Here is a 24,711-nt window from a genome sequence, read left to right as displayed (position 1 = left end):
GCAGACCAACTCCTCAGAAATGGCCTGCTGAAATGGGATTCCTGAATTTCCTGTGCCTGCCTTTTTCCAAGTCTCCCCTGAGTCATCACTTAGCACATTCGGGTTTTTTGTGTTGTTTTTTATTTTGTCTCGGAAAACTGAGCATGCAGGTTTGAGAAGTGGCGAGAAATCAGCTTCTCAAATGCCAGAAATCAGCTGATGTTGCTTCTTACGTGGAGGCGTCTTGACTTCCCTCCTCAGGCGTCTTATTGACGAGAGGCAGTCAGATGGGGGCGGCAGGCTCGCCAGGAGCAGCTGTAGGGGTGCTCCATGGAGGCCACAGACTCAAGGCCAGCTCAGTGGAGCACTGCCGGGACTGCTCTGCCCAGCTGTCATCCCAGGCTGAGAGCTGACTGGCTGTGAGCGACCCATCTCGGCTTACTCTCACTGTGGCACTGAGAGCCCTCCTAAATGGCAGGACTTGGAAGGTGCATGTTAGCTCCGCTGTGCTCATGAAGTCTGGTGTGCGACTCGTGTGCCCCTCAGGCGTCTGAGCCAAGCAATGGGTCAACCTCAGCTGCTTGCCCAGCTGGCGTGGCTCAGTGGTTGAGCGTCGACCTATGAACCAGGAGGTCACAGTTCGATTCCCAGAGTATGTGCCCAGGTTGCAGGCTCGATCCCAGTGTGGGACATGCAGGAGGCAGCCAATCAATGATTCTCTCTCGTCATTGGTGTTTCTCTCTCTTCCTCTCTCTGAAATAAATAAAAATATATTTTTTAAAAAACCCCCCAAAACCTCAGCTGTAACCTTCAGCTGGGTGACGCCCCTGGAGAATCTTTATTCAGTGTGATGTATGTGTAAGTCTTTGCATTGCTGGTCATTACTCTTGGAATGCCTGTGCAGCTTTTACTACATAGGTCTCTGGGGTTTTGGAGAGGAAAGCAGACATTGTTTTGGCGGTAATTTGTAGGTGTGATTTGTTAGGAGTTACACACAGAGTGCAGTATGTTGGGTGGGGATGATTGGCTCTGCATTCACAACTTTAAGTACTGTGGCGCCACCCTGAGCTCAGAGTGAGTTTTGAGTGAGTACATTGGCTTGAGATGAAGACAGGAAACAGTTACCTAGAACTGGTGTTCCCCAGGTCAGCACCAAAGTCTTAGGATTAATCCCACCACCAAAAGTAGGTTCTGGTTGCCCTGGATTATGTTGCTAAGTGGCTAGAGCATTGGCCCTAGCAAAGAAGGGACACAGGTTTGATCCCCGGTCAAGTGCACATACCTGGATTGCAGGTTCCATCCCGGGGCACATACAGGAGGCAACCAATTGATCTCTCTCTCTCTCTCTCTCCTCTCTTTCACCCCGCTCTTCAACTCTCTCTAAAAATCAATGGGAAAATATCCTCGGGTGAGGATTAACAACAACAAAAAAAGAAAGTTCTGATTTGAGGGCACCAAGGGAAGCTCACAGTGTGCACGATGGTCATGACTCGACGGGGCTAAGGAAATCCTCTGCCTGTTTGGAGCTGGTTTCTGTGGAAGCAGGACTCTGCCACTGGGGCAGGCCGATGCCTGGGTTCACATATTTGCTCTGACAGCAGCAAATGGGTGTGGGGTCCAGGAGTGAGGGTACCTGATGGAGCACCATGGTGCAGCGCGACTGCTGGCCTGTGCTGGGCGCTTACCCAATCTTATTTTATGAAAATGTGTATACTTTGAAACAGCATGGAGGGGCCTCGAGGGTATTATGCTAAGTAAAATAAGCTAGTTAAAGAAAGACAAGTATCACACGATCTCATTCATATGTGGAATCTAATGAACAAAATAAACTTATGAACAAAATAGATCCAGAGACATAGAAGCATAGACCAGACTGGGGAATCTCGGAGGGGAGGCGGGGTAGGGTAGTAGGAAGAAATCACAGACCTTGTATGCATATATGTATAACCCATGGACACAGACAATAGGGTGGTGAAGGCCTGGGTGGGGGGAAGCAGGGGAAGGCTCGGAGGAGTCAATGGGGGAAAAAGGGGGACATATGTAATACTTTCAACAAGAAATATTTAATTTAAAAAATGTGTTATAATGGTCAGATTGCTTAATTTTCATAAGAAACATACTCTGTGAAGAGCTTGTATAAAAAAAGAGAACTGAAAAACTTAATGTTTAAAAAAAAGGCTTTATTCCATATAGCCTTCTGAACACGGACATCATATTCCAATTCAGTGAAGAAACAAGAACTCTGGAGGTTCACCCACTTACCAAATTTTCATTTCTTTTCAGAAATAGCTTAGATGCAATGTCATTTGGTCCAAGTGTGAATTTTTATTGATTTTTGGGGATTTCGCCATTTGTTCTTTCAGCCTGTCTCCCGCCCGATCACATCCAGACGTGATATATGCACCAGCAATATTCCCAAGTATTCCAACAAAAAACCTGGTGTCTTGAGAAAAATCACTTCCATGACTTATTAATGAACCAGGAATAATTTTCATAGGGTTCATTTACCCAAATTTGTCATAGAATATAATTTAAGGAGAAAAAAATTAATGGAGCGGTTGAATTGAAGTCCTTTTTGGAATAATAATAGCATTCAAGGATCCCCACGCCCATGGACATGGCAATTACCAACTTGTCAGACTTCCCCTTCAAGAAAATTAGCCCAAATCCCTTCTTTGATACGTGGGGGCTCGCTCTCTGTTTGCCACTTAGATCCACGCCTCCCTGTTCCCAGTCCTGATTGGTGGCTAGAGGCTGCCCTGTGTAGACCATACCAGTGGGCCTCCACCCTCTGGCATCCCTGGGTTCAGGTAATGCAGAATGGAGGTAGAGTGAGATCAGGATACATATGTATTTTTATTGATTTCTGAGAGGAAGGGAGAGGGAGAGAGAGAATCATAGATTGGCTGCTTCCTGCATGCCCCCAACTGGGGATTGAGCCCGAAACCCAGGCATGTGCCCTTGGCCGGAATCAAACCTGGGATCCTTCAGTCTACAGGCCGACATTCTATCCACTAAGCCAAATTGGTCAGGGCCATATAAATATATATTAATCCTCACCCGCTTAGAGAGAGAAAGAGAGAAACATCAATGTGAGAAACATACATTGATTGCCTTCCATACGCACCCAGTCCGGGGATGGAACCCGCAACCCAGGCACGTGCCCTGACAGGGAATTGAACCAGTAACCTTTCAGTACACAGGACAACACTCAACCAACTGAGCCACACCGGCCAGGGCTGAGATCAAAGTATTTTAATCCCTGGCTCTCTTGCTGAGGGCCCCTGCACCAGGCCACATTCCTCAACCTGTATGCAGCCCCCTCCTCTCCCATTCCCTCTCAGCCCATCACCAGCCCAGGGACACTGCTCTACCCCCTCTGTTACCCTACAGGCTGCCAACACCTATGTAAGTATTTTATTTATTAAACTCTTAAATGATCCTAATTGGAGTGTGCCATCCGCTTTGTGCTGGGGCCGTAACTGATGCAAATAAGCATTCGATCCATGGAGATAATGAATAAAAGCAATACTGACCTTTGGTTAGCAAAGATAAAGGGCCAAAGTAGCTCAATTGAAGCATTACCATCTAAATTTCCAGACCAAACCTTCCTCAGGAAACCCGCCCTTCTGCCTCTGTGAATGCCACCCCATTGCAGGATGGTTTTAGCTCTTTGGGGTTCAAAGCCCTGGGCCTCTGCATGTCAGGCTGGGAGTGCCCCAAGTTTGCTTTGGCATGTGTTTTGCAGAGTAACAGACTTGGATCCAGCAGTGGAGAGATCTGAAAGCCACAGGGTATGGAATGTGAACCACTGATCTTCCCCAGTGTGTCTCTAACATGGCCCTATTACTCAATTCACAGCTGGCACATGTGTTTTAGGAAAAATGAAAGGATTAATGAATGCTGTTATGGAATGTTGGTGTCCCCTCAAAATTCACATGTTGAAGCCCTAATCCTCCAATGTGATAGTATTTGAAGATGGGCCTTTGGGAGATAATTAGGGTTAGATGGGGTCATAAGGGTGGGGCCCTCATGATGGGATTAGTGCCCTTGTAAGAAGACACACCAGCAAGCTTGCTGCTCCCCACCTGGGCTCACACGCACAGAGGTCATGTGAGCAAACAGCATGATGGCGGCCGCCTACAAGCCAAGAGAAAGTGCCTTCTATGAAAACCACTGTGCGGGCTTGGACTTGACATTGGACTTTCCAGCCTTCAGAATTGGAAGAAATTAAATGCATTGGTTAAGCTCATCAGACTATGGTATTTCATGATGGCAGCCTGAGCTAAGACAAACACGCAGATGCTTTACCCAACCTGCCATCTCTGTGATCCTATAAAAGTGACCCAGTTCGTGGTCACTTCCTCTTTTAGAAATTTCTGTTTTGGCAATTTCTCCTCACAGCCCACTTTAATATTTCAACCAAGACAACGGGGGCTTTTTGGCTGAAATTCAAGCTGTGAAGGCCACTGTATCTTTTCAGACGGGTTGAACTTGGAGATGAGCAGATTTCCTCAATTATTGTGCCCGTGTAAAGATCCCTTCGGCTATGCATGCTGAGAGGGCTGGCCCTCTGGTTCCCCTCCTAAATGGAAGCAGGAAGTGCTCACAGAACAATGCCAGGCACTGGCGGCTGTACAATCTCCTTTTTATTCTGTGTGCTTTTTTATAGGATATAAATAATGACAAAAATTACAAAATTTATAACTGGAAGCCCAAGCATATTTACAGGTATGTTTCTGTTTCGGCAAAGCTACTAGTCACTTTGCTTCTATACAGTTTCCTTTTGGTACCATAGATGTGATATTTTACTTTCCATTTTCTACATACATATCGACAGTGAATAGGCAAAATATGTACAAGGAACTGTTCAGTTCAAGTAATTTAATATTGTATTAAAATTCTTCCACACTGAACTGAAACCATATACATGTGTCAGTTTGAAATAAAATGTAGTTATCTTCCAAAACTCACCAACTGATGAATGTAACTGATATTCTCAGGTTTAAAATCATATTGGTTAATTTTTTTTTAAAAAAAAGCAACATTAAGACAGTCCCACAATTTATCAATATCTCTATAGTGAACTTCAAAGTGATCCACAATATGGTCAGTTAGAACAATATACATTAAAACGTTATTTTTTTCTATAATGATATTGGTACTGTATATAATTTGATTCTACATAAATATACATTATGGTATTTATCATACAAATACTCCACAGAGACATTAAAAAAAGTAAAATAGCTTAATGAAATGTAAGTAAATTTTATTTAATCAAATAGTAAGCAAACATTATTTATTTTTCTGTGTCAAGAAAAGAGTTTTATTACTTTGGAATCTCTTCTTTTTTTTTTTTGTATTTATTTTTTCTAGAAAACAAATTTTTGCAATAGAATTTTATTAACACCTTTCTCAAACAAGTTTTCCATGACAGAAATCTTGACAGCAGGAGCCCTAGGTTTTTATTGTAACATGTTCTTTAAAACACTGTGAAGATTTTAAAAAAACAATCTCTGCAGGTGTGTGGCTGCGTCAGCACTTGGGGGCGGGACCCCCGTCTGCTTGCCCAAATCTCCTGCCCTGGGGAGAGTCCCAGGACCTTCCCACGCTCAGCCTACCTTCTTGGTTGTAGCAGTAGAGATTTAGTTACTTGAAACGAACGAAACTGGAAACATCCCTCACAACTAACCTCGTTTGCTTATCAATGCATTAATGAAACATCTTTTTAGTAAAAATATTGAATACAAGACACATTTTCCTGTGCATAATAAATTTCTCTGCTTTAAATCATTCGTAAATTTTGAATCAGTTCGTAGATGTGAAGGTTTTCTTTAGCTGACATAGTTGATGACATAAAAAACCACAAATATAGAAATTGGGAGGCAGGGTTTCCTGGCCACTATGGAGGGTGGTTTTGGTTGCATGAAATGATGCTCAGTGATAGAATGATTTTACAGATGCTTTGTGGGGGCTGTTCTGTTCTGATTCTACCTTTAAAACTGTGGACAGTGAAAAACGCAAGATTTTTATACTTTTAGGCAGTATTAGAGATCCCCTGCACTTTTTAAAAAAGATGTTTATCCCCAACGACAGCAAAGCAAGTGTGGGGGCCAAGTCATTGGAAATACCGTGGGTGGTGACAGGGAGGGGAGTCGGGAGCCCGCGGAAATCTCAGCTCGTGCCTCTCAGGGTTTCGGCTGCGCTTTCTGTCACTGGTGCAGAAAGAACGTCCCCAGGAATGGCCAGTGGCCTTTCGCCTGTGACAAGGCCACACAAACAGAGCAGTCTCCCTCCTGGGCTGGGTGGGAACGGAGGCGGGAAGGGAAGCCTGCTCCGGGCTGCTTGGCGTGCAAGGCACCACGAGGGCGGGAGGACGGTGAGTATCAGAAAATCGTGGTCTCATACTTGGTATTAATCCCCCTCTTGGCTTCTTGTCCCGGCTCCACAATCCACGGCAGGTTGGCCAGAGTCTTTTGCTCAGAAGGGTCGATCTGCTTTGAGAGAGAAAGGCTGATGCCTGTTATGTGGTACCTGTATGGGGTGGGATCACACAACCTACCGCTACTCAGAGGCCAACACCACCCCAGCAGGACTTCAGGGCTGTTGGCTGTGAGAATCATTTATTTGCTCTTTCGACCACATTTAGTGCATATGGACCGTGTGCAAGGCACTTGAGAAGGGACGGGGAATGAGATGCGGGCCTTGTTCTTGAAGGCACACAGTTGGGGAGCGGACAGGGCAACACTCAACACTGAGAAGCGAGATGGGAGGGGGAAGGGTGCTCTGTGGGCCCGCAGGAAAGCCACGGGCACCATGTCAGGGAGCCAGGGGGACTTGCAGGAGGCGGTGATGCCACTCCCTGATTCTCAAGCCTCCAATGGTTTCCATCACAGAATAAATCCAAAGTCCTCAGGTGACCTGCAGGTGGCCCTGCCTGCCTACCTTGCTTCGCTCCAGCCACACCGGCCCCCCTGCAGCTCCCCCAGCACTAAGCCCTCGCCCAGGGCCTCTGCCGCTCTGGCTGCTCCGTCTGCTCCTCTCCAGACCCCTGCCTGCTTTATGTCCTAATGTCATTCAGGTGGCGGCTCGAACATCCCCTCCTCACCGTGGGCCCATCCAAAACAGCGCCCCAGCTTGCTGGCTCTCCTCTTACTATGCTGTGTAATCCTTCGCCACACACATCCTATCGCATCTGTTTATTTGTCATGTAGATGGGGCTTTGTCTGTTCTGTTCACTACCTAGAAAAGCTCCGGCAACCCAGTTAACAGTAGGCACATCATACGTACTTGCTGAACAGGTAACACGAAAAGAATGGGATAACGTCTAAATGGAGAGCTGAAGGAAAGCCAGAGCCGGCCTGGCCAAGGCAGGGGAGAGGGAACAGCATGGGCAAAGTCCCCGAGGGAAGGGAACGTGGCCCATTTAGGGCTTGTAGTCAGTTCACAGAGCGGGAGACAGGAGGGGAGACACCTGAAGGGGGAGGTGAGCAGGGCCAGGTCAGGCTGAGCTGGAGAGTGGTTAAAGCTGGCCTAGCCCTGGGCATGCATAGCCATGAGCTCTCAGGAGGGCCTGGGGCGAGTTCTTCACCAAGCACCAAAGGGTGTTTCCCTGTCTGCCCTGGCTCTGGCCCCCGGCTCTGCTCAGCAACCCTGGGCAAGGGCGAGGAGGGGAGGCCTGTCCCGTTGCTCTTGCACAGTGAGCTCTGAAACCTGTGGAGGGTGAGATCCATGCCCATCGCTGACCTTCCCACGTGATTTGGTTGCAGCTCCATAAGGCTGTGGGAGCAGGCCACCTATTCTCAGGAGTCACGGATTATTTCTCAGCAATAAACGACTGGGGCCGAGGGACATGGAGCACGGACACCAGGTGCAGGTGGAGGCCTTGAGGCCCTTAACGTACATCAGTGCTGTCACTGTGTGTTTCGTATTGCTCAGTGACGCTCCCAGGTGGATTCCATGAGCCTGCAGAGTGCCCAGCCCTCAGTGCTCTTCCGGCAGAGTCTATGGGGACCAGAGGCACCTGCCCAGAACTGGTCTACAGCCCACACGAGAATGCATAGACTAGCCAGGGGTCCCCAAACTACGGACCGCGGGCCACATGCAAATACAAATATTGTATTTTTTCCCGTTTTTTTTTTTTTTTTACTTCAAAATAAGATATGTGCAGTGTGCATAGGAATTTGTTCATAGTTTTTTTTTAAACTATAGTCCGGCCCTCCAACGGTCTGAGGGACAGTGAACTGGCCCCCTGTTTAAAAAGTTTGAGGACCCCTGGACTAGTCTAAGAGAAACCACAAAAGGATTCTGAAAATTCCTGGATACGTAACTCATATTTTTGGTAGGAGAAGAGAGACAATAAATCTCCATTTATAAATGCTACACAGAATTAAGAGCCGGAGATAAGCTTGAGTGTGACGAGGGAGCGTGGCACAGAAAAAGCCCCCTCATGTACTGAGATCTGAATGACAGAGTCAGCCACGTGGAAATCAGGGGGACACGAGGCCAGGTGGGACAGAGGCCTTCGGTAGGAGTGAGCTTAGTCTCCCAGGAACAGAAAGGCCTGAGCGTCAGAGAGAAGTACAGTGGGAAGTCAGGCTTTAGGGAGCTGGGCAGTGGTGCCATGATCTGACCTATGGGCTTGTTATTTTTAATATTTTAAAAAAGATTTTAGAAAGAGAGGAAAGGAGAGGGAGCGATAGGAACACTGATAAGAGAGGAACATTGACCAGCTGCCTCCTGCACGCCCCCTGGGGATCAAGCCTGCTTGCAACCCGGGCCTGTGCCCTGACCAGGAATCCAACCGGTGACCTCTTGGTGAATGGGGTGACGCTCAATCCACTGAGCCACACCTGCCAGGCTCTGATCTATGATCTGAGAAGACCCTAGGTGCCGTGTGGTGACCAGGGGTCTGCTAGGAGGTGTACTCCTGTTGTTTTAGGGAGGAGCGGTGCTGGACCCTCCCGGGGTGAGAAGAGTGACAGGAATGGAGAGGAGTGGGCAGATCTGAGACACATTTTAGAGGCTGAGTGGACGGAAGCTGCTCATGGGCTGGACGCAGGCCGAGGGGAAGCCAGGAGTCCAGGGTGACATCTAGGTTTACAGCTGGAGCACCGTGGGGGATAATTGTGTCGTTTACTGAGCTGGGAAAGATCACAAACAATCTCGAGGGGAGAACCAACCATCCTGCCCTGGACAGACCCCATTTCAGGTGTCTGTAAAATGCTGAAGAAATCTGATCCTGTGAGTCTGGAGTTCTGAGTTCTGGGAGTGTGTCAGGACCGGGATGGAAAGGGGAGGAAGGGCTGTGAAGGGAGGACCAGGGCATCAGGGGGCAGGGCATGAAGAACAGGTTTTCAGAGGCGCCCAGTCCCTGGTGATGATCAGCGAGGAGGGCTGAGCATGGTGTGATGGCTGAGGCGGGTGGAGTCCCAGAGTGAGCTGGCAAGGAACACAGAGGCCCGGGGCAGGGACCACCCCAGGGACATGGATGTTGCCGAGAATGGTGACAGGAGCAGAGGCCAAAAAGAAGATTGCCAACAAGAACCCACAAGGTCACAAAGGTTATCACAAGGTCACAAAGAGAGGTGCCTCTCCACACACATTAGAAATCCTGCATCTCCCCCAGGGCCCTGGGGCCAGGGTTGGTGGGAGGGGAGGGAGTTACAGATGGAAGGACAGGCCTGCTCTGCGTTTCTAGGAGGCCATACGAAGCAGAAGCCGGTTGGGAGCATTCTGCTTCTGGGTGTTGCTACTACCAGAGGAGGGCGCTCTGAAGGCATGCAAGTCCGTAAGACAGGGTGTCTGCAGAGCTCCTGGGAGGGCAGGGGAGAAGATTCCTGGAGGAAGGCAGAGGACGAGGAGGAGGGGCCAGGGGCCAGCCATCTAGACTTCCCAAAACCCCAAACTCAAAAGTCGGTGCAGCTCTGCTCCGACTGCCCAAGGCCTGTGCACCCAGCTTCCTCTGGGTAGAGTCACCTTCACCGCGAACCTCTGCCAACCTCCCTACAGGCCAGGGGCTCGAGGAGGCTTCCCCGGGTGGGATGGCTCCCGGAGGCTCAGGGAACATTGTTCCCACACTGGGACCTTCGGAAAAGATTCACAAGGACAGCAGCAGGGCCCAGCCCCTCCTGGCTGCCAGCGGAGACAGAGGGGGTGGTGTTTTCTCGGGGGCCTGCAGGTTCAGGCAGATGGTCCCCCCTGCTTTCCAGGAACTGGGCTGAGAGGATGGCAGACATGTGCCGGGAGGAGGCCAAGGAAAAGGAGAAGAAAGGCAGGCCCTGAGTCTAACCGGCACCCCTCCCCGCAGGCACCCGGGGAGCAGCCCCTCCCGCTCTGGTCTGGGTTTCCCCAGCAGCTGTGTCCTTTCTACTTACCACGGACTTGCGGATGCTGACGCGGGGCTTGGGGATGGGCTTGGAGGGTTTGTTCTCAAAGCTTTCTGGGAGCGTGGAGGAATGGCCCCCTTTCCTGGCCTGCAGTGCCAGCTGGTAAGCCACTTCAAAGGCCTGTCCCAGCGTCAGGATGATCTCGTAGGCTAAATTCTGCAAGAGAAACCAGGAAGCGTTCACGATGGTGGCACTGCGGACTGGAGAAGTCCAGTGGCTGAGGAGCCTGGGGGGAGGGGGGGTGAACCAGCGGGGACCTTGAACCACTCCACCTGCCCTGGCAGTGAGTCTGCAGATGTGCGGAGAAGGGGACACTCCGGGCCCAACTCAGGGTCTACCCCAGGATTTAGTCACCGAGGCTGGGCACTTGCTTACGGCCGAGCTAAGGAGCCTACTTGCCACTTCTCCCCGCCCCCACCCGCGGGCCCGGAGCCCGCTCCGTTCAGAGCCCCCGTGGGCAGCTGGCTCGCTCCCCAGGCCGGGAAGGGAGGGGGCGCCTCTGGCCTGATGCCTGAGAGTGCCCAGCCGTGCCTGTGACAACCCCGCATGCTCCACGGGAGGTGTTCCTCAGAAGTTTGGGTCTTTTTACCTCCAACATCTGCGATTCAGTGAACATCTCTGAAACACAATCAGAATCTAATTTAGGCGGAGGGAGAGGCGTTAGTCATGCTGGCGGGCGGCTCACAGGCCCAGCAGCGAGCACGCCAGCAGAGCCAATTATCCATCTACTTCTCCAGGCGGTTGCTCTCCCGGGGGGTCCACTCCATATTTTATCATCAAATCAGCAAGAGACAGGAGATTCTGTTAGGCCCCAGCTCCGTGCCAAGGCGGGCTGGGAGGAAGGCTCGTTCCTTCAGACCTTCAATCACTCCCTCCAGGCGACTTCCAGCTTCCCTTTCTCTTCTCCCGGTGTGAATCTTTGATTTCTGCCTTCTCTTCTGAGAATAGCTCCACCCTGCCTGCTCTCCCCGAGAAAACAGGACACTGTCTGACCCCAAAGAGGCAGGGTCTGGACAACATCCCGAGGTCACAGCCCATTCAAAGGAGGCGTCCATTGGTCACAGAGAGCTGTCAGTCTGTCCCAAGTTTTCATTCTGATGAATGTCCCTGGACATCTATCCATAGTTTTTCAAAACCACAGAAAGAGTGTTCTGCTTATGCAATCTACCCCCCCTCCCCCTCCTCCCCCGTTCCCCCCAATTGAGCACAGAGAATAACTTAGTTCCCATGAGTCTCAGGACTGTTCGGTGCTGATCCCACTTGATGAGACGTAGTGGGCAATGCAGGACGGCTTTCAGAAGCCACGTGGAGGAAGGGCCATGGGTTTCTGGATCGACCACATTTCCGACCAATGCCAGACTGGCTGGGTCTTAGACCTGAACGGGAGAAACGCCTTTGGGCGCGAGAGTTAATTGGACAGGGAATGTCTTCTCCTTGGAGCTACCTGTTGGGAAATGATGGCCCCACAGGACAGGTGTGGGCTGCTTGGAGACGGTGAACCTCACACAGCCGGCCAGGGACTTCCTGCAATGAACACTGAGCCGTTTGCCTCCAAGGATGAGTCAGACTGGAAAATGAGTAAGGCACCAACAAATGATAGTGGAGGAGGGCTGAGCCCTCCCACTGCCTACACTCCTGGGCTCTGAAAGGCGGAACGGGGCTGCTGACATCTGTAGTCTCCGCAGGAAGACGTGGGCTCTTGGACTTGGTCGTCGACCATGGCGATGGTTGAAGTCCAGCTGTCAGGGATACGTAGCAGACATCTGTGTTCTGGGTCAGTCAGGGGAAGCCGGCGATTCAGGGATTCCACTCCATCAGCTTTCAGATGCGGGAACAGCGAGCTTCGTGAGTGTGAACTCCTTTATCACTAACCTAAAAACAAGCTCCTCCAAGTGGGAGCTCCTTAAAGCTCCAGTGTCTTCACGCGAAAGTCAAAGATGGTCACTTGAGCAAGTGCGATTTTCCACAGGCCTATTATGGGACGTGTAAAGGTTGCGAAAAGTGCTGGGTCAGAAGCTCTGCCCCTTCGTTTTTAATTAGTTCCTGGTGTTAGAAAGCTGCTCAAATAAAGACACGGAGACCAGACTGTGGGGCGGAGGTTGCCTGCCAAATGGCCTCTCCTCGTTTGGCCAGCACTCTCCCTGACGTCTTGCTTTCTGCTTTATTTTAGAATGCTTTGCAGAGCTCTTCTTTCATGATTATGTATCGGATACAGGGCATTGTTACCTTTCCTATACTTTCTCTTCTCAGTGTGTGAGGTATGGATTCTGGAGGTCAGGGAGGGCCCATGGATGTGCGGTGCAAGGAGCAGCTGGTGGCATGCTGAGTGCTGTGCCACCAACATGCCAGGGCCCTGAGCGGACACACACTGGTCAGATGGGACCTGGGATACACTCCGATCCGGGGGCGGGGGGGCAGACTCATTTCTCCTGCTTCTCCTTAGTAACAGCCTGCCCCCCCCCCCTCCACACTTAAAAAGGGGAGAGAGCAGGAGAGTCTACTGGGATGAGGCCAAAGATAATATTGAAATAGCCGAGAGGTGTAGGTGACAAGCCCTTGCTTCCCCAACGATGCCGGCTGGCACTGGCTAGCCCACTGACACCGCTTTCTAACACCAGGAACTAATTAAAAACCTGAAAGCCCAACTGGTCTCTGCTTGCAACATGTTGTCCTTGCCCCTGTGGGGAGGCCCGAGCCCGAGACTGTGCCTGGCACACTGCAGGCACCTAGCAGATGCTGGCAGAATGAAGGAATAGCAAAGTGGCAAACCAGAGGAGTAACACTACTACATTATTACTCCGCGTAGTGGGCCTACTGCGCAGGGAGAACTCCGTTGGTATCAGACACTGTGCACAGCCCTGCAATGATCTCATTTAAGTCTTACTGAAGCACAGTAACCTCCACCTTGTATAAAAACTGCTATCTGAAATTCTCTGCTATTGTTAGATAGTCCCTTGTCCTATAAACTCTGTCATTGTAAACTCTGTTATTTTTAGATAGTCCCTTATTCTGTAAAATAGCTGTTTTAGTTTGAATAATAGAAAAAGATAAAAACTTAACTGTCTGACCTTGCAAGCTAGCCAGCTAACGGAAGGGGCTGATACGCTGATACTGATAATATTCTCATGCCAGGTGTTTGTTAGATATAATATGTACTCAAGGTTACAAGTTATCTGCAAAAGTAACATACACAAAGGCCTGAAAAGATATAAAAAGAGAATGCTTCTTCCTTTGTTTGCTCAGAATTTGAAAGACATTTTTTTCTGCAAAATAATAATAAAGTGTAGCTCCATTTCTCTAAGCGTTGCTTGGTTTTTCTCTGGTCTTCTGTAACATTACCATAAGCATCTGTGGTAGAATATCACTATCCTTATTTTATAGATAAAAAAATTGAAGCTCAGAGAGGTTAAGTCACTTGCCTGAGATCACACAGCTAGAAGGTTACCGAGCTGTGGAATGAACTGATGTTTGTGACTCAAACAAAGCCCATGTTCCTAGCCCTTCCCTTCCGGTCGCTGGTCTCCAAGCCGGCTGCCACATTCCCCGCTGAGCGGGCGCAGCTGCTCCTCTGCCTCCTAGAATCTGAATGCGCTTTGCTGGCTCCCAGATAGCAGGATGCAGCAGGAATGACACGCTGGCCCTTTAAGATTGGATTGTAGGGAGTCTGGCAGCTTCCGCCTGGGCCTCTGGGAACACTCGCTCTGAGGGCAACCAGCCACAGGTAAGAGGTCTGAACACCTGAGATTTCAACGCTGCGCGGACGTCCGAGCTGGCCGTGGGGAGGCTGCCCGGGGATCAACAGCAGCCATCCCGGCCCAGGCTCAACTCACTAACCTCCCGTCTCTCCAATGCTGAGACTCGGCTGTCTCCGACCATGGCTCCGCTCCCTCTGCCCCTCCTCGCTTATTGGAAAATTCCTGCGTTGGCCTTTCCAGTGAGTCTCTTTCCAGAGTCACACTTACTCTGGCAATTGGCCTTGAGTATTTTCTACCTTCCATGGACCACCCAGGAAGGAAGGCGGCCCAGGTGTGTGCGTGTTTGGTACGGGGGTGTTTGGTGCAGGTGTGGGGGGTGATTACTGGGAAGAGCAAGCACTGAGCCTCAGTTTCCTTATTTTAAAACGGGGATGATATATGCAGTGCCCACCTCACTGGGTTGTTCTGAGAATCACTCAGGGCAACAGTTACTTAATGGCCATACCAGACAACATTGACTATTTACTGTGCTCTACAGGCGGACTCGTTTAATCCCAACAGCCCCATGCCATGGGCTACTATTATTCCTGTTTTGCCTGTGGGATAATTAAGCTTAGAAAGGGTTAAATAACTTGCTCATGAAGCCAGCACCTGGCTGAGCTGGGGTTGGAGTCCAGGAGTTCTGGCAGGCCCTGCTCTTGGCCACTACAGCTTAGAACAGTGGTTCTCAACCGTGGCTGCACATTAGAACCACCTGGGAATCTTTTTAGAATCCTGATTTCTGGGCCCCATCCTCCGGAAATTCTGTTTCTTTGTTACTAATGCTGTGGCCGCACCCCATAACAAAGAAACAGAATTTCCGGAGGATGAGGCCCAGAAATCAGGATTTTAAAAAGATTCCCAGGTGATTCTAATGTGCAGCCACGGTTGAGAACCACTGGCTTAGAACCACGCTTAAGCTGAAAGACTTCTGCAAACTGTAAAAAAAAAGAAAAAAAGACCACTTGAAAACATTAAACCCAGAAGCTCCGGGAGATCGATGCATCTGGGTTGGGGTAGGGCATGCCAGTTGCCTGCGTCTCACGTCAGGACCAGTGGAGAGGCAGCCAACAGCGAAGGGTGTCCTTTGTGACTGGACACGAGCCACCAGCACAGGGATTCTCACCCTGCAGGCCCTTCCTGAGGCAACACTGTGTCCAGCAGAGGCTCTGAGTCATGATTTAATGGGGACAACTGCCCACCGAAGCACTGACCTTCCCTCCCCCCACCAGGAACTTTAATCGGTGGATGAAGAATTGCTACAGCAGAGGAAGCTGAGGAGCCATCCTGCTTTAAGGATAGATCCTGATTATCATCCAGGGATGCAACCTTGTTTTTGTTTTGCAAACTGGAGACTGTGTGGGCTGCTTGTATTTGCCGTGGGCCCGTAAGGCAGGCAGGACTGCAGTTGAACCTCCCCATGGATGCGGGCTGAGCTGCCCCCTGTGTCAGGGCTCAGTCCCTGTGGCCTGGCCTGCAGTAAGGGCCCAGGAAGTGTTTGCTGAATGATGGGGGGGTGGGGGTGGGGCGCGGGCAGGTAGGAGAGGCTTACAGAGAGACAGAGAGATTCCCGCCCCCTCTTTGTCCTCCTGTGTCCCAGTCACAGGCTGTACCTGCTGTAGGCAGTAGGACAGACGTGAGCAGAGCAAGGACAATGGGCCAGGTATAGAAGGTCACCAGGGTGAAAAGCCCCGGGTGCCTAGCAACGGAAAATCAATTGTAGGGGGGGACCTCGCCCCCAGGGTGACTTTTCCTCCCCTAGCATATGGCTGGGCATGTGGTTTGGACCCCCTGGCCTTTCCTCCCTGGAGATAACATGTAGGCCTCAGGTTGTATTTCAGCTCCAGGCCGAGATGAGCAATGAAACCAGCCAAGGCTGAGGTCAGGACCAGCTGCATGGAATACTGACCCCCTGCCCTGGCGCCGGCCAATCAATACAGGGGAGACCACAACCCTGCAAGGACACACCTGGAAAGCTGCTGAATATTCTGTGGAGGTCTTTCCCTGGGACCGCCCCTAAAATCACCCTTAAAACCCTGAGGATGGAGGCCCCAGAGCTCTCCCTTCCGGAGCATGGCCACGCCTTTCCCTTTCCCTCTCCCTCCCCGCCCCCAGCCCCAGGCATTTTACCATTCGCTTCCTCACCCCCAAGCTGCAAGGGCCCTTCTTTTACTTCCATCACTTGTTTCCGAAGCCCATTTCTTCCAGGAATGACTTCGTCTGCCTTTGTAATTTACTAAATAAAGATTTTCTTACAGTTTGGGTCTTGCTCTGAATTCTTTCCTAGTGAGAACCCAAGTACCGAGGGTGCGTTAGAAAAACCACAGCAGACGACAAAAACAGATCCAGAGACAGAGAAGCATCAGATCAGACCGTGAAACCTCAAAGGGAAGGTAGGGGAGGGGAAGTGTGGGGGTAAGGGGCAGAGGTCAACCAAAGGACTTGTATGCATGCATATAAGTTTAACCAATGGACAGACACCAGGGGGGTGAGGGCATGAGTGGGGGGTGAAGGCAATGGGGAGATAAGGACACATATGTAATACCTTAATCCAGGGGTCCTCAAACTTTTTAAACAGGGGGCCAGTTCACTGTCCCTCAGACCATTGGAGGGCCGGACTATAGTTTAAAAAAAAACTTTGAACAAATTCCTATGCACACTGCACATATCTTATTTTGAAGTAAAAAAAAAACAAAACGGGAACAAATACAATATCTGTATTTGCATGTGGCCCGCGGGCCGTAGTTTGAGGACCCCTGCCTTACTCAATAAAGAAAAAAATTTTTTAAAAAAGAAGAAAAACCGCAGTAGAGACCGTGGGAAATCTGTTCCCTAGGACAAGCTCTGACCACCAGATGGTTAATTTATATAAACTGGGGCACCACTAGGATTTGTCTGTGTTGGAAACTCCTGGTTTGAAAATCTTTTGGACTCAAGGGTTCAACGGCATGTTTGCAAGAACATTCATTATAGCGTTTAACATTTTTCATTAGTAGGGGTCTGACTAAGTACTCTGCATAGAGCCTCGACGTGGAACACGGGGCAGCCCTTTCAAATGAAAACTGAGTCATTTAAAAAAAACTAGAGAAAAGACTGTAAGCGAAAACATATGTATACATCCAAAACTGGGTGGCATCTGTCCACGTGCGTGGGAAACAGAGGTACGATGTATCCACGTGTTACCAGTGGTTTCCACGGCGCGTGGGGACTGTGGGTGAATTTCCTTCTTTGTACGTTTTGAACTTTATTCAAATGAAGATGAATAATTTTATCATCAACAGGACATGCCTTTCTGTTTTGATAATTAAAAGCGTGAGAAAAATCTAGCTCGAAAGAATCTTATTTGTTCTTTACCTGCCACCTTGGGGTTTAGTGCCCCCTCATTCTTTCGCAGAGAGGGCTGGGGACTGTTTTCCAGGCAGAACCCAGGCCCTGTTTGCAGGTGGTGCCATGGCTCACCCCCACGTCCCAGTGGGCTGGCCGTTTGTTTGGCCGACCGCGTGCTGCACACTGAAGGTTACAGGGTTTGGGAGTTGCAAGTAAGAGGAAAATGGGCATGGTTAAACTATGAAGGACTGCAGACAGACTCTTTATAGAGAGGTGAGAATTAGCGAGGGTCTAGCAACAATCACGGCTTTAATGTTGGCTATGAACAAAGTTTAAAAAACAACCGTGCCTGTTTTAAAACTACTGAATGAGGTCCTTCCCAGTTTTTAAAAATAGACCCAATACTCCCACAGAGAATGCATCAAAGTCTCTCTGATCTACCTGGATTCTATGACTTAGAAATTGGACTAACTGAGTGAGTAATATACATATACTAGAGGCCCAGTGCACAAAATTTGTGCACTCGGGGCAGGGTGGTCCCTCCACCCGGCCTGCATCCTCTCGCAGTCTGGGAGCCCTTGGGGGATGTCCGACTGCCAGTTTAGGCCCGCTCCCCACCACTACCACTGCACTCACCAGCCCTGAGCCCAGCTCTGTGCTCTGGCTGAGTGGCACTTTCCCTGTGGGAGTGCACTGACCACCAGGGGGCAGCTCCTGCATTGAGTGTCTGCCCCCTGATGGTCAGTGTGCATCATAGAGACTGGTCATTCCGCCATTTGGTCACTTTGCATATTAGGTATTTTATTTATTTATTTATTTATTTATTTATTTATTATTTATTTATTTTTCTTTATTGATTAAGGTATTACATATGTGACCTTATTAGCCTTTTATTATATAGGATAATATATATATATATATGTCCCTTACCTATGGTGGCCTTCGCAGGATGATCACTGCAGCCTTGGGATCTGGTGGCCACTGAAATCCTCAGCCCCCCACCCCCCCTGTAATCCTAGCAGCAGAGAACACCCCTTCACTAGTTTGAGATGAGAGTGGCGGAGAGCACTGCTGAATCCATGTTTTGAACCCCACACGTCTAGTCTCATAACACCCCCTTCGTTTCTACCCAATCCTACTGCTCCCTCTTCCCCTAAGTTTCCCCTGCCAGGAAGGTGGGAAGCCTTTTGTTCTATGCGGTCTGCTCCGGGCCGGCAGGTTAGACATGTGAATGGAGATCAGCTGCCACAAGACTGCGAGTCTAGAAGGCAAAGCAGGCCTGGTGCGTGCTGTGGCGAGGTGCTGGCTTTTTGTCTTGGGAACCCCCATGCCATCTTTGCTCTAGTCTTTTCATCCACCTGTCATCTAAAACTGAAAATACCACAAGCGGAATGGGCACAGAGTCTAAGAAATGGGAACAGGCTTAGAGATCAGTAGGTATAACACTTCCTGAGGTGTGTTCTGCAGGACGCCACCCCTGCAGGTGCTCTCCCCAAAAGGCTGCCTAACGAAAGCACTTGGGCAGAGGCACACTGCACCCCTTCCGGAGTCTGAGCACATGACGCTCGGCCATGCTCCAGAGTGAGTGAAGTATGTTCAGCTCACATGCTAGCTTTTGTAGGGGGCTTGGGCCTCCCTTCCCAGGTCACAGGATCTCTGTGGGAAAATGCTCTGAATTTCAAATCTAACTCTCCATGAACTGGAAGCATCCTAGGGGCCACTACATATTCTTGACGGTAGCAGACACTCAAAAACATCATGCGACCCATAAAACGTCTATAAGGTCAAAGTGGCAATAACTTTGCAATGAAAAATGTATATGTATTCATACGTGTCAGCTAAAAGATTAAATGCATACTCAAAGTATTTTCTTTCCTCTCTTGCTTCCCTCTCTCCCCATCCCTGCCTCTTTTCTTTCTTTCTTTCCTTCTTTCTCCTCCCCCCATCTTTCTTTCTCTATCTCTCTTTCCTCCCTCCCTCCATTCTTCCCTCCCTTCTTTGCCATTTGGGCAGCCCAGAGGACTGACTTGTATCAAAAGAATTTTAAGGCTTCAAGACTGGACTGGATATGGAGCTGCCCTACATAAAGATACAAAATCCATGCTCAAAGAGGCTTATTTTAGCTCCAGCAAAGCTTGTTGCATCTCAGAATCGCTCAAAGGCCCAGGTCAAGGCTGGTGGCCTTTTTACTATTTTTGAAGTCAGACAAACTGTTCAGAGGACGGAAACGGTGGTTTTGTGGTGGGAGATGAAAATCATTTGGAGCTGATACTGGAATCCTAAGCTAGTGAATATCTACATGAAGTCAAACACCTGGACGAAGACATAGAAGACGAAGCCATTCTCCACACGATTTCCAAATGGATCAGGGATATCACGTTGATCTTAAAACGAAACACTAAACTACTTTTCCCCCATGTTTCATCCCAGTATTCTCTTGTCGCGTACACATATAGTTAAAAACCTCAAGGGGGCAGATGGTCCATGGGTATCATTTTTAGTTCAAATGTAGAATAACGTTTGGATATTCTTATGAAGGCAAATTAAATATTTTTAATTTAGAAAAAAAATGCTACAATACTCAAGGAAAGGCTGGACTTCACCCTAAAAAGTACCGGAATATTAATGTTGACATTCAGTGAAAACAAATGGAGGCAATATGCCAGTATGAGGCCTGCAGAGTCGATGTTTTCTATGAGTCCTGTTTTATTTATGTATTGCTTCCTATTTTTTCATTTCTTTTACAAGGGCAATGGGAAAACTTTGGACCATAAATACACTTCCGGCAATTCTATCTTATGTCTCTTAGCAGAAAAAGGGGCCAGGCTGTCTGTCAGTGGTAATGTCGGCAGGCGAGGAGAGCAGACAGGTGGAAATGGAGCTCACGTCCAACACCTATTATTTATGAGGCACTCTACAATGTTCCTTCATTTCTATCCCCATGAAAACCTATGAGGTGTAAATCCTTGGACCCGTTTTATATACCAAGGATAGCAACTCAGGAAAGTCCTACAGCTTGTCTAAGACCAGGGAACGGGGAGCTGGAGGGGGTGTGAACTCTGACCTGCCTGTTCTTCCCATGACAGCAGTCCGACTGCCACAGGAAAAGGGGTTTCCTGCAAACCAAAATATAGGTGGATAGGATGGAATTTTGCTGCTTAAAGAGACAACCGCATTTCACAAGAATATGCTTACGTCACCAGAAACCTACTCCTGAAATGACTTTAATCATCACGCTCGATTCCATGCAAAGAAACACATCCAGAGATATTAGGAGCCGCCTCTGAGGGCTTTGCTTTGCAGCCCTTACTGTTACCACATGTAACTTTTATACTAGTCTCCCCAGGCCTCCTAAAATAGAGGGAATTGTTTAAAGGCACATGAACACTCAAGCCTCAAAAGCTGAAAGGCATGAGCCACATGCAGAGGGTATCCATGCTCTGGGTCATACCTTAGCATGATCTAGCTTAGAGTCTGACATACCTCAGAATGGTGTAAATTTTGCATTGTGGTGGTCTGTGGTCCATGCATGGTTGGCAGAACTCAAACAGACTGTTTCAAGAAGTCTTATCCCTGACACTGAACTCCCAAGAATGTATTACACTGCAGTATCGATGTAATTCCTTTTTTGGGGTAAGAAACCATTAAAAAAATATTTTTATTGATTTCAGAGAGAAAGGGAGAGGGAGAGAGAGATAGAAACATCAATGATGAGAGAGAATCATTGATCGGCTGCCTCCTGCACTCCCCCTACTGAGGATTAAGCCCGCAACCCGGGCACATGCCCTTGACCGGAATCTCACCCGGGAACCTTCATTCTGCAGGCTGACGCTCTATCCACTGAGCCAAATGGGCTAGGGTTGATACAATTCTTTATGTATATTTCAAACACACTGAACAGAGAACTGTCAAATTAAAGTGACATTTTAGAATTCTCCTGATTCCGAAGTATTTCTGGTTACAGCCATATCTGTTCTATCTGCTTCAAATGCAGAATGCCATTCAATTTGTATCATCTTGAAGATGTGTGTGTATTACGGGAACACTTGTTGTTTTCTAGAATGGTTTTCATTTTCCAAGTAATATATGGGTTAGTTTTTAGACCTAATAACAAATAGGACTCTAAGAGGTACAACACCATGAGGGCATCATTATAAGACTAACCTCCGACTAAGCCAGCGGTTCTCAACCTGTGGGTCGGGACCCCTTTGACGGTCGAACGACCCTTTCACAGGGGTCGCCTAAGACCATCCTGCATATCAGATATTTACATTACGATTCGTAACACTAGCAACATTACAGTTATGAAGTAGCAACGAAAATAATTTTATGGTTGGGTCACAACATGAGGAACTGTATTTAAAGGGCCAGAAGGTTGAGAACCACTGGACTAAGCCAGTGGGCCAAATGTTGGTGTTCCCAATTATTTTTGTGGGTGTCTAATTTGACTGCTATTCAAAATAGAAAGCCACAGATATTGTATGAGGCACTGACATTTATTTTTCACCCAAACAAACCCAGACTATTATGTCCTACTATTTAGAAACAGTAACCAGAGAAACGGACAGGCACAGTGAAGGAACCGGAGGCTGGAAGACATTTCCTATATTTTGATACCAGAGAAAGAAAGGGATTCATCAAGTCTGAAAAGTGAAGTTAGTAGTTGAGCAACAACATTTTCGACACCAGGTAGAAGTGGAGTGATACAGAAAAAACTCAGGAAAACTGAGTCTGCACAGTACCTTGTACTAGGTATACCTTAATTTTGGGTAAACATGCCAAGTAGCTTAATGGCAAGTTGGGCTTTCAATACATTCCAGGTACATTTGGGAAAAGATTTAAACTGTCCGTAGAGGGCAGCTACTCACCACATCGAAGGCGGTAAACACGTGACAGTAGTGGTGATTGGACTTCAAATCTTTTGTGATGTAAGCAAACGTGGAGAGGTCTTCCGGGTCCTGGGCGGCACAGGAGATGTTACGAATTTCATGCTCGGCAATTATGTTCTGGAAGAAATGACACGAATGACCATTGCATTCCTTTGCAAACCAGCATATTTTATTTTATTATTATTTTTTAAAAATCCTCACTCAAGGATATTTTTTCCACTGAATTTTAGAGAGAGTGGACAGGAGAGGGAGAGACAGAGAGAAACACCGATGTGAGAGAGACACATCGATTGGTTGTTTCCCACATGCCCTTGACCAGGGCTGGGGGCCTGCAACTAAGGAAGGTGCCCTTGGCCGGAATCGAACTCAGGACCCTTCAGTCCACAGGCTGATGCTCTATCCACTGAGCCAAACCAGCCAGGGCACAAACCAGCATATTTTAGAACCAAGGCAAATGACCAGAGAAGCAGCTGCTTTCTCCCTTCCTAGAATGTTCTAGACCAGAAACATTCAAAGTGATCCAACAAACTCTCCGTAGTAAGTGTATGCCAGGTCTGGAAGGCATGTGCTCGTTTAATTAAAAACAACCTAAAATAGTCACATCCTGGGGCAGCGGTGCTCACCAGGTGCTGCGCACAGAAGCAGTTGGGGTGGCAGCCGCTTCTTTATAAAGAGTAATTGCTAATCACCTTCCTGTCTCCATTCCCCACGGGCACCTGTGGGTAGGCAGGGCGGCCTCCTCCTGCCCCGGTCTGCACGCTGGGAGGAACTCTGCCCCAGGAAGGCTGATCCGCACCATCGTCCCACCCCTGTCTGCTCCCTGCCCCTCCTGCCCCAGGGCCAAAGTCGGTGCAGAAGAAGGCAGCAGGCAGGCAGAAGTATCAAGGTGCTGTCTCTCTCTCTTTTTAAAAAAATATATTTTTATTGATTTCAGAGAGGGAAGTTGAGGGAGAGAGCGATAGAAACATCAATGATGAGAGAGAATCATTGATTGGCTGTCTCCTGCATGCTCCCCAATGGGGATCAAGCCTGCAACCCGGGCATGTGCCCTTGACCGGAATTGAACCTGGGACCCATTAGTCTGCAGGTTGACGCTCTATCCACTGAGCCACCCAGCTAGGACAAGGTGCTGTCTCTTGACTCTGTGCAGGCTAAGGTGTAGGGGTGGGATGAAGGAAAGACCACACTGCACTATTTGGGCCTTGGATGCCTTGTTTGAGGTGGGGTTTTGGGGGTGACACTGTGTACATGCTCCCCACTGGGGATCAAGCCTGCAACCTGGGCATGTGTCCTGATTGGGAATTGAACTGTGACCTCCTGGTTCATAGGTCAGCACTCAACCACTGAGCCACGCTGGCCGGGCTCTTTCAAATAATTTTGATGCCCCTCATCCCTACCCAGCTCTCACTGGGTTAACATAATTTCATTTTTCTCTCTGTAGCATTTCTTTATGCCATCTCTCTGCCAGCACCCTCATCCCAACCTGCCTCTGAGGATCACTGGTGGGAGATGAGTGAGGAAAGGTGTAAGTACCATTATCCTGAAGCACGAGATGACTAAGGAGCATCCTTGGCTGCAGACCCCTGCTAGAAACTTCTTTTGATACACAGATGTACAGTGGGGCCTTGACTTACGAGCGTCCCGACTAATGAGTTTTTCGAGATACGAGCCGTCTCTCGGCCGATTTTTTGCTTTGAGTTGCGAGCTAAAATTCGGGTTATGAGCCAGCTTCAGATACCCCACCGCTAGTTGGCGCAGCGAACGTCACAGTGAACACCACAACATCAGCCCAGCATCACGTGTCTCACTCGTTCACTTTTGATTTGACATACGAGTAATTTGAGTTATGAGCTCCATCATGGAACGAATTAAACTTGTAAGTCAAGGTCCCACTGTATTTAAAAAGCAAATTTTTTTTCACATAATCTTGCAATCATTTTTTTATCTTGTAATATCCCATTTATGTTTTCTGCAGTTGTCATAGGTCTAAAATCCTCAATACTTTAGTTAGCCTAATTGGGTTTTAATTGCACAGTCTTAAATAACCTGTTGGCAATATAATGTTCCATGTATACCCATCAATGTCTACAAAGACGTACAAAATGTCCTTCCCTGCCAGCAGCCCCAGCGAGGACTTCATGTCCCTCACTCTCCTGAGCTGTGTCGCTGGGAAGCAATTACAGAATTAACACATAAAAGAAAATTAAATTAAGACATCCTTCACCGGGGCCGTGTCTGTTGACATTACATGCAGTGCTCTGTCAACTATAACTCAAATTGAAATTGGAATCCCATAAACAAGTAACGTTCTATTGCAAGATATACAGTTTCAAAACGGGAGGTCATGAGCCTCTTCTGGCATTTGGATAGCATTTCTTGGAGTAGAAATAT

General features: G+C 48.6%; 1 protein-coding gene across 7 annotated transcripts in view; it reads right to left on the bottom strand.

The window, feature by feature from the left end:
• Positions 1-4,610: 4,610 nt before the first annotated feature.
• Positions 4,611-24,711, bottom strand: part of ANKS1B (ankyrin repeat and sterile alpha motif domain containing 1B) — an 827,013-nt gene continuing 806,912 nt past the window's right edge. For 4 of the 7 annotated variants that reach the window (XM_059681893.1, XM_059681895.1, XM_059681898.1 and 1 more), the window contains 3 exons: positions 22,300-22,437; positions 10,359-10,526; positions 4,611-6,479 (listed from right to left, as the gene is read on the bottom strand). In XM_059681893.1, the coding sequence (XP_059537876.1) occupies positions 6,369-6,479; positions 10,359-10,526; positions 22,300-22,437 (417 nt within the window). In that variant the 3' untranslated portion in view covers positions 4,611-6,368. The remainder of the gene's footprint in view (positions 6,480-10,358; positions 10,527-22,299; positions 22,438-24,711) is intronic. The other 3 variants (XM_059681894.1, XM_059681896.1, XM_059681900.1) reach the window with 1 other exon arrangement.

The sequence above is a fragment of the Myotis daubentonii genome, chromosome 2 (genome assembly GCF_963259705.1).
Source record: "Myotis daubentonii chromosome 2, mMyoDau2.1, whole genome shotgun sequence".
Taxonomy (NCBI): Eukaryota; Metazoa; Chordata; class Mammalia; order Chiroptera; family Vespertilionidae; genus Myotis; species Myotis daubentonii.
Note: the sequence above shows the minus strand (reverse complement) of the source record. Positions and strands in the feature narration are given on the sequence as shown.